Genomic DNA, 10,648 nt, shown 5'->3' with positions numbered 1-10,648 from the left:
ATGAGTCGTTATTTACCTTCGGTGATATTTGTCTCGTCGTGTGTACTGTTGTGGATAAGTTGTATTACTCAATGTATTTAGTTCAGACGTCTGCAATACCCATGGCAACAATTAAATTGCATTGTATCAGATTAGGTCTTAACACTCATTGGTTTGATTGGCAAGTCACTAAGTGAATACCATGGCAGACGTCACATTACCAATGAACTAATTCTAAGTACTGCACTTGTAAAAATAAACATATAATCCGTATTGTTATAAAGTACAGTACTATGACATTCATATTTGTTTTCTTCCAACAGGTAATGCCGGGTTCTAACGTAGCAGCTGCAGTCTCGAGAGTTTAGATGTTCAGTTATTGACATGGAAAACGAGACCGAGCCTTCGACTGGGACCACACTTTTCAATATAAGTAATGTAACATTGATGCACGAGTATCAAGAACTAATCGAGAAGCTGAATTACGAACGAATGCTGTTCCAACTACCAGTGATAGTTACACTGCTGGTCGTCATGGTGGTGGCCATATTCGGGAACATTCTTGTCATCTGTGTGTACAGAATGACCTACAAGAGCAGTGTAGCCAGTTTCTTTATCACCCTTCTGGCAATCGTAGATCTGAGCACAACGCTATGCATCTCCTTCAACATCCAAGACATGTTCAATCCGTACATGAACCCTCTTCCAGTTGTCTGTAAAATTGGTCGCTTCCTCGAATCTTTCGTGACCATTATGTCAGGGAATTTTCTGTTGTGCGTTGCCTTTGACCGGTATTTCCATATAATCTACCCTCTAAGAAGATACACCTTCCAGCAAGCCAAAGCCCTCGCCATAGTGATGACCGCCGTGGCTCTGTGTATGTCGTGGCCGCAGCTATTTCTAGCTGGTATGAAAACTGTGGAAACGCATGTAAAAGGGATTTACGGTGAAGACTGTTCATTCCGGGATGACGTTGACAACTCCATATATACCCTGTTATTTCAAGGTGTACTGATGGCGACTTTCTTCATAGGCATGTTCGTTTTAATTATATTCTACGGTCGAATTTACTTTGTCATCTGGAGAAGACTCAGGTGCACTATTGGAGAACGAGTATACGTCAGCCCTAATGGTAAGAGAAGAAAATGCCAGATTCAGCTAGAGCTGCTAAAAGGTCGAGCGTCAAACGAAAGTACGGAAAGCACTGAAGTATCTGTGGACATTGGAAACAACAATGATTCAACATCAATTGAGATACGGGATGGACCGAGCGAAGAAAAAGATCGACCCCTAATGTTAAGCGACAAAATGGAGACCAGCGACAGCAGTAACGATTTGGAACTGCACCGCAGTTTAAAACATGAGACCAAGAGACGTATCAGTGATATACCTAGGAAGAGTAATAAAACGAGAAACATTCAATCCGGGACCTCACGTACGACACGAATTATGGCCATCATAACGGTGTTTGCAATTATTGGATTTCTGCCATATCTGTTAGTGAATCTGTTTAAAAACATGGGACTCTTTTTCAGGCCTGGTATGAGCACGGCAGAGGATTTGATCTACGAGTTCTGTACGAAGTCGCATTTCATAAATTCTTTTGTGAATCCCATCATTTACAGTGTAATGAATCCCATATTCAGGCGTAATGCATGGAAAACCGTAAAGACGATCGGTCAAATCTGCTGTTTAAAACTTAATAATAGTTAAGTGCATAATCGAATGTTTAGTCATTGGCAGAAAGTCTTCTACAACATAAGAAAACGAAACTTAAATAATTCCTTCTTGTCCTTGGAACAAAAAGTTAGCTACTGTCGAAATATAAATGTTACAGTAATGTACTAAATTGTATATAGAATAATAAACACATAGATATGATATATTAAACTGTATATATATATATATAATAATAATAAATATATGTATAAGCAATAATTTATTGATTAAATAACTATAGTCCTTCCCACAGGCAACACGTGTTTCATACTACGGAATTTACTATAAGTTATTTGTTTCTGAGCCGATTGTTTTTGGGGTTTTTTTTTTAAATTGCACACATAAATAGTAATTTTTGTTATTTCCAAAACACTTTTACTTTTCTTCTTATGTCAAACCAAACTGGAATTATTTACAAAAAACCCACAAAAAACCCAACCCCCCCCCCCCCCCCACCCCAAAACCTTTTTGTAGGAGAATGGGACGGACTATAGGTTGGTAACTTGATTTGTCCATAACCTCTTACCTCGACCCTTTCTTTTAATATACTATTACCACTTCGACTACGACAACGACTACGGATATCGCTACAACGACTATCACAACGACTACAACTGCTACAGATAATTGTACGTCTGTTCAAGTACTAATAATGAAAGCCTGCAACTATTGTTACATATGTTCTTTAGCGTTCTTAAATGTTTTCAAATGCAATAAATGAATTTGTGTATTGTTTATCCAAATAAACAATCAACTACTTTTTGAAGTTGTGCATCACTATCTAATAAAATATTATAAAAATACAAAATGTATATCACAAAATGTTTAATCCCACCCACCCATCACCATTTATTAAAATTTCATTGTAAATTCATAATACTGGACTTAGATACAATATATCTCTACAACATTCATTATGACATTTTTATATGTACATTTTCCCAAGTTTTCAACAGAAAGTGTAAATAGTACAGTGATTTATTAATAGTTGTTTAATCAAAGCACCCCCCCCCCAAAAAAAAAAAAAAAAAAAAAAAAAAAAAAAAAAAACAAACAAAAAAAACACACACAAAAACCCCAACAAACAAACCAAAAAAAAAAAAAAAAAAAAAAAAAACAACAACCAACAACCAAAAACACACGGAAAGACTAGAAACTAATGATGAAAGCTAAATTCACATCACTGTACAAGACATTCTTGATAAACAAAGCAATAAGTTAAACATGATTGCGCCAATAACGTATTCGAGGGGAGGGAGAGGATCTCCCAGGGACGTTGGCGATTAATTGAGTATAATTACAAACTTTCCACTTTCATACGCTCTCATCACTTCTGAATGTTCTCTTTCGATAAACCTACAAAAAAAATGACGTCATTACGCCAGCTAAGAAGTCATTACGTAAAAATGGTCATGGAAAGGACGCTAGAAGCTGATTTATATGTATTTTAACTAAATATGGCGTGTTCAAGCGCTTGTGCATACATTTGAGAAGAGGGTGAGGGCTAAACTGTGGCTAGCGAAATTTATGAGTGGTTCCCCGGAAAAGTATTTTTTTAAAAAGAGAGATAAAATGTGCTTGATCAAGAGAGAGTTCGACTGTCGTAGCTCACCCTTTGCACAAGCTCCTGTCTTTGTAATTATTCAGACAGCATTTCCTCGGGTTCTCTCCAATTCAACCAATCTGATATCAGCATTTCGATCATCTTAATCGTAAAGACACCCAAAAAGTAGTAGGCGTGGCTTACATTCTTTCGGTTCATGGAGATATGAATGAAAAACAATAGCACCTCTGAACCAATCAGATTGCCGTAAAGTGTATAGGCGCAAAGAAAAGTTAATTATTACCCATATGGTTACAAATATCTTGGTACATATGATCAAAGTGATACGTCCCAATTAGCGCACTACAACCTTACAGGAACGTCAACGAAACTAGATGAGTGATATAAATTAAGATCGATTATGGGTAATAAATAGGGTATTAAACTCGCTACCATTTCGTATCATAGAAAGGATACGGCAAGAGTATGTGCTACGTATTGCCTCCTCTTATGAAAGATAAAGTAAATAGTAATTTAATTTGATTATCTTATTTTTATGAATTAGTCACTAGTATAGTAGTAGTAGTAGTAGTAGTAGTAGTAGTAGTAGTAGTAGTAGTAGTAATAGTGTGTGTGAAGGCTGAATATCTGTGTAAATGTCCGTCTAGCTCTCGGGCTTTGTAAGTCTTGCGACGGAGTGTCCCGAAGTTTAGCTAAATGTGGGTGCTGCCGGATTTCTTTCTGTAGTGTGTGTATTAGTGGTTAATATAAGGATTTTTTTAAAATCAAGTAACTCGAAAATGATCGATGTAAAGGTATTTGACGTCAAACATAGGATTGTTGTGGTATCAGAGCGGGAATCTTTAACTACCGTGTGGTGGGCAGCGATTGCGATAATATTACATAGCTTGGTCTCTGACTATAACATTCCCAGTCTGGAGCTCGTCGCGGTAAGACGTGTTTGTTTCGCTTGTGCTTTCGCGGCTCGACTTGGGGATCCTTCACTTCGTTGTTTTTGTCAGCGAAGTGAAGTTTTCTACTTGGATGTATGCGGCCATTGGAACTGATTGAACGCTGGAACGCTTCTCGTTTCGACAGTCTGCACCACCAGGTTGGATTCTTTTTTAGCGAGATTCCTTGCCTCCACGTCATTTCTCCGTCTGACTATGTTGACTTGTTTTTTTAGTGACTCGTATGACGGCCATTCTGCAGAACGCCACGGTTGTTCGCGTTTAGTCTCTATATGTCCGAGCCTGTCCTAGCAGCACTGGAAGATTGACCGCCCCACTCTAAGAAAAAATATGAAGCGGGGTCGGCCCCTACTACTCTTTTCTAGACTTTACTTTGTTTTATTGTGATACCATCTCGTATCCTCCGGAGTCGGGCCCGTCCGCACCACTACACCAACCCATACGACATACCCTAGTCTGATTCTCTCTCTCGTTCAAACGGATCCGGCTTCTCAAGATCTGTATTTCAGCACAGCACTACACCTTCAATGTCTATTGACTGTCAATCTAGAGGTTTTCTTGACGGGATGCAACCCATCTCGTCTTTACAAGCCTTAACGAGGCCACTCACGTGGACATATGGATCGGACTTTAAACTTTTAGACCTTCGTTCAAAAGTTTGTCGAAATAACTTTCTTTTTTTAATATTATTAAATAGTCCGATCCTCTCTTCTTTCTCTTATTTATTTTTGGACTGTCCAAATTATACAAATATTTGACCGAGCAGTCAATTCTTTTTATTTTTGGCTTGTAACTTTTTTTTTTTTTTAATTCTATTAACTTTTTTACTAATTGCTATTTTCAAAATTCTGCCCATTTTCAAATCTACCCCTTCCCCACTCCATCCCGAGTCAGGCCACCGATCTTATCTAATTTCTTTTTGACCACCCGATCTAATCTAGCGACCAAATTTAATGAGTACAATCTTCTTTATTAATTATATTAATTAGAGATGCGCATCAAAATTTTAAAGGCCCACTATTTAATTTTTGGATGTAAATTTCAAAATTGTCCGCTTAATTTTCTTCTGTCCCGGGACAAGCCCCTGGCTATCCAGAGACAGGCCCCAGGACGGACATGCTCGAAACTCTAGTGGTAGGCCTATATGAGCATGTAAAAATTATTCGCACTCGCACTCTGACTATAAGGGCTGAATATCTGTCCAAATGTCCGTCTAGCCCTCTATAGTCAGTGTACTCGGGCTAACATGGATACAACGCATTTTCGACACAATAATAATGTGCAGACGTTCATATTATGAAACCCCTAAATGTAATTTTCAGATGGACAGCATATTTATTTGTATTCAGCAAACCTATATTAGAATAGAAAACAAAACATCTATGTTTTCAAACAATGTAGATACAAATGTGTTTACAGGCATCGAAATGACCGTCTAAACGGAATTTAGGGAAAGTGAATTTACGATCTCAGATAGGGAAATATATATTTTTCAAATGTATTTTAAATAGTTAAAAGGAAAACATAAATAATGTATGCCTAAATCTACATGTTAACACCAGTTTTTGGAAGATTCCTACCATATACAGGCGCAAATCTAACATTCTTATATACATAAAAAAAAATAAAAAATATTGTTATTATTATTATTATTTTATTATTATTATTAATATTATTATTATTAAAAATAATTGGGGGTGGGGGCTAATATCAATGTAATGGGGATCGATTGGTTAATATATGTTTGGATTTGTAGGTGACAAAAATATTGACGCCCTGAAGCTAAAATTAGAGGATTGATATTTTAGACCTTTATTTTGCATAGGCCTGGAGGGGTCAGGGTATGCTTTACCAACCCCCCTCCCCCCCCCCCCCCTCCCATTGAAAGGCAATCTAAATGCAAAATGCAAAAATATTGGCCTAGCTCATAATTCTCCATGTTATTAGAAACTATTTTAGTTCGGCCAGAGTTGATTATAGACAATCAGAACTTCTGTAATGTTTTATAACAATTATATGTGTACATATTTTGTGTATAATTATGTAACAATTACAAACACTGCAACAACATTTAATAACTGATCCCTCCAGTCCCCCCCCCCCCCTCCCCCATTATTAGCCTCTTCCAATGTTTATGTTTTGAGGAAACTGGATCAGCAAACTTATGAAATCATGCCAGACCTGGCAATGACATGACAAAGATTTGCCTCCAACATGACTGATATTCAATTGGTACATTATTATTAACCCCAAGTTAACCAATATCAGATATACATGTAAGCCCATTTTTCAACCTGTGTACCTATAATGGAAGGTTCACATATCGTCGCTATGAACTCAAATTATCTGATGTCACAGGAAAAGTTCAGGTATATATGAAAAATGGATGGAGACATTTGGCCCTGTAGGGGTTGATCAGGAAAACAATACACGAGAAAAATGAGAGCTCATAAGCTAGCATCTTAAGCACTCCAATTAATGATTTTCATAGAACAGACATGCAACGATATATGTTTTTATTGGTGTTTCACAAGTTAATTCACAACATTTAATATTAACAAGACTGCTGATTTCAAATTTTTATTAGTGGTTTCAGCTTGACGATTACTGTGGTCAGTATCTGTACTCGTATTGGTACATGTTACCATAATTTTATAGATACACTTGTATGATCACATTAACTACAATCGATGGTGCACTGTCTATCATGCATATGCTCATCAGTTGCTACATGAAATCCTTCATGAATTTTTATTTGTTAATGTTATGGTCAAATAGGACCAAAGCGCCAAACAGCAATATAGTACAATCAGGGACAATCCTTGAGTTAAATAAGACATTTTACACAGACTATTTACAGCATACAAAACCGGCCTGGAAGCGAATACTTTGCTGATCATAAAGAATGACTTGCTACTTATTCCAATACCCATTGTTGAAACAAACTCAAGATTCAAATATACCTGAGAAATTACTCAGGAAGTCAGTCTTGATTGTTGACAGACAGTCATTGGTTCAAAGTACAAAACACAAAGGGAACAAAATATTTGAGAAATGTTGTATTTTATCGCTACAAGTCTCTGTTAACCAAACGAAATGCACAAGTTAGAGATATACAAACCCGTAAGAAGGATGCCAATACCTCATAGTGTACAGAAAGCAATGAACAATTAACGAATTTCCTCTTTGAAACTTTAAAAACAACAACTTTGCATTGAATGCAAAATGGGTGGGTGGTTTCACCGAGGACGATGTAGTGTAGAGTAGTAACTCTGAGTTAATGTTGAATGATCAAAGACCAAGCACGTGGAATCTGATAGTAGTTCATGCAATTCACTGTTCAAAACTATCTGACTAAATATTGCTGTAAATATTAGTAAGACACTGATATCCTTTTTTGTTTTTGTTTTTATCACAGGTCAAATATTCATGTAACAATTTTTTGAAAACAATTCCTATAAATATAATATTGGAAAACACACCTTTTAGTACCAGAATGCTGAGTTTGGCTGCTGTTCATGCTCTAAGATACAATACTATTATTTCATATGGTAGTATTTCAAGGGAAATTAAACGATTCTGAAAAAAGGTGGTTACTAAGAACAAATAGGAATGCTTTAGACAATTAATTGTAATTTCTTACGGGTTTGTATATCTCTAATTTGGATGGACTCGTATGGATGAATAACCTATGAATGTCATCTGATTTTGCTTCCAGTTTGTGTTTAGGTATTAGAAAGGTTGCTGCTGTTATTAAATAACCATTTCACTAAATACCTATACATGTTAAAAGACTCTTAGCATAATATTTGATGCAATAAATAAAAAATACAGTAATGTATTATTAAATAGCCTACGTTTTGGACGATATATTTCCACCCACTGCAAATAGTTATGATATGGCGGCCATCTTGAATCATACCACACATATGTTGAACGCATTTATGTTGTATGCTGCGATACATTCTTGCATTTATGGCAGCAAATAATGCCCTTCATGAGACTTGGATGTCGATTTTATGACAAATGGCCACCATTTTGTTTTTCGCTATCTTGTTTTTCAACATTTTGACACAAAACTAAATTTTTAAATTTTCAACAAAGATTGTTAGGATACCAGTTACATAATTTTTATTAGGCAATTTTTCGCCATTTTTGTTTTCGACCATTTTGAACTAAAAAACGTAATTTTTCAGATGGCCAACATATATATTTTTTTATTAAGCATACCAAAATTAGGTTAAAAATCTATGTTGGACCAAATCCTAAAAAAATGCCCGTACATCTCACATTTCTGGAAAATGGGACCTGACTAAGGTACCAAGCGAGGTTTAACATTATAATAACATGACTTCAGAATCGTTCCCTGTTACAGCGAATCCTGCCCACGTTCGTCAGTATCCTCCAGGCATCAACTCTGAAATCTGGGTTCATCACACTGTAAATAACGGGGTTTACAAACGTGTTCATGAAGTGCGATTTCGTGCCGAACTCGTACACCAAGTCTTCTGTTTTACTCATGCCTGGTTTGAAAAACAGTCCCATGTTTTTGAAAATGTTCACCAACAGATACGGCATGTAGCCCAACATACCAGCTAAAGTTACCGCCGTCATTATCCGAGTTATGCGAACCGTACCAATGCGGCGCTTTCGTGAACTCTTTTTTGCTTCACCCTTCAGTGTTGATTCTTTCACCGTATTCTTTAATCCTTGCGTAGAGCTTGGTGTGACACTTGGCTGATCTGACAAGCAGGTTTCTTCTTTTATTGCATCTCTGTCTATTCGGTGATGATTCCCAGTTTCTACTTCGTCTGGTGTATTAATCTCTGTGGACAACTCGGTTTTGGATCGACAGCTACTTAATCTTCGGTCTTCCAGATGTATATCGGAGAACTGATTTTTCTTCTTAAGATGTTTAAGCTGGGATGACACAGTAGAAATTTGTTCTCCTATAACCTGTTTGCGTCTTCTCCAAATGACATAGTAAATACGACTGTAGAAAAACACAGTCATACTTATCCCTGTAAAAAATGCCACAGCTAGCATGCCTTGAAATAATAATGTGTATATGGAATTATAAACACTGTCTTGAAATGAACAGTCTTCGCCAAATATTCCCTCCACTGAAGTTTTTACAGTTTTTTTGCCTGCCAAAAACAGCTGAGGCCAAGCTAACGACAGGGCTACGGCACTCATGACAATAGCCAGGTATTTAGCTTGCGCGAGTGTGTATCCTCTAAGAGGATAGATTATATGAAAATACCTGTCAAATGCAATGCAGACGAGAAAGATTCCAGAAAGCACTGCCGTAAAGGATTCCAGGAATCGTCCAATCTTGCACGCAACTGGTGCTGGGTTCATGTATGGATTTAGCATGTCCTGGATGTTGAAGGCGGTACACAGAGCCGTGGTTAGGTCTACGATGGCAAGAACAATAATGAAGAAACTCGCAACACTTCTCTTGCAGGACAATCTGTACACACAGATGACAAGAATGTTCCCGAATATGGCCATCACCATGACGACCAGCAGTGTAATTATCACTGGCAGCTGGAACAGCATGCGTTCGTAATTCAGCTTCGCAAGAACTTTATAATATTCAGCTCCTTCGTACATTATTGTTGTATTGTTGTAAACTAAGGATCTAACTGAAGACGTGTTCCCATCCATTATAATCGCTCAGCAGTTACAGACAAAAGTTCAGTTCGTATTACGACCGTATAGTCCCTTTTGCCTAAAATAAGAATTAATAAGGTTTCATTTACGATTGCTGCTAACGTTTCAATCAAAGGGAAAAACAATTAAAGGGACATTCCTGAGTTTGCTGTAATGTTTAAGATGCTATCGACTAACAGAGACCTTTTAACGATTGTAATTATGTATCAAATATATTTTTCTGCATAAAATATTGGTGGCTGTATATTAAACATGTTTCTGATCGTTCTAATATTTGCACTGGGTTAAATTTCGTTTTATTTCCGAAAATATATTTTTTCGTACGTACGAAATTATTTGAAGACGAAATCCAGTTTGGGCTTCTTACAAATATTAAGACGACCAGAAACACATTGAATATACAGACATTGATATTCTAAACAAGAAAATATATTTAATATGTAAGTTTAATCGTAGAAGTATTTTATTAGTCGGAAACATCTTACAATGCAGCAAACTCAGGAATGTCCCTTTAACAGTATACATTTGAAATACTAACCAATAATATATATTAAAATCTAAATAAAATATATTTAAACATTTTATATAATTATATATGCTGTTCTTAACTCAAATGCAAAACAAGAAAGAAAAAAGAAAAAAAGAGAAAGAATTTAGAATAGATGTCATTTTCAATTTTAAAACATAAAAAGTAAATGAATGTCTTTTCCTTGGAATATGTTTTATATATTACTGAATGAAGTTAAATCTGAACGACAAA

At 36.3% G+C, this 10,648-nt stretch overlaps 2 protein-coding genes across 2 annotated transcripts; one reads left to right on the top strand and one right to left on the bottom strand.

The window, feature by feature from the left end:
* Positions 1–363: 363 nt before the first annotated feature.
* On the top strand, positions 364–1,692 carry LOC121370159 (5-hydroxytryptamine receptor 1D-like). Its single transcript, XM_041495273.1, has one exon. It carries the CDS (start codon positions 364–366, stop codon positions 1,690–1,692), a length of 1,329 nt encoding a protein of 442 aa, XP_041351207.1.
* Positions 1,693–8,565: 6,873 nt separating this feature from the next.
* LOC121370157 (alpha-1A adrenergic receptor-like) lies at positions 8,566–9,828 on the bottom strand. Its single transcript, XM_041495272.1, has one exon. It carries the CDS (start codon positions 9,826–9,828, stop codon positions 8,566–8,568), a length of 1,263 nt encoding a protein of 420 aa, XP_041351206.1.
* Between the last annotated feature and the right edge of the window lie 820 nt (positions 9,829–10,648).

Source organism: Gigantopelta aegis, chromosome 4 (assembly GCF_016097555.1).
Source record: "Gigantopelta aegis isolate Gae_Host chromosome 4, Gae_host_genome, whole genome shotgun sequence".
In the NCBI taxonomy this organism is placed as follows: domain Eukaryota; kingdom Metazoa; phylum Mollusca; class Gastropoda; order Neomphalida; family Peltospiridae; genus Gigantopelta; species Gigantopelta aegis.
Note: the sequence above shows the minus strand (reverse complement) of the source record. Positions and strands in the feature narration are given on the sequence as shown.

Coding starts and splice junctions, on each gene's coding strand:
- LOC121370157 (XM_041495272.1), bottom strand. CDS start 9,828: ATGTACGAAGGAGCTGAATATTATAAAGTTCTTGCGAAGCTGAATTAC.
- LOC121370159 (XM_041495273.1), top strand. CDS start 364: ATGGAAAACGAGACCGAGCCTTCGACTGGGACCACACTTTTCAATATA.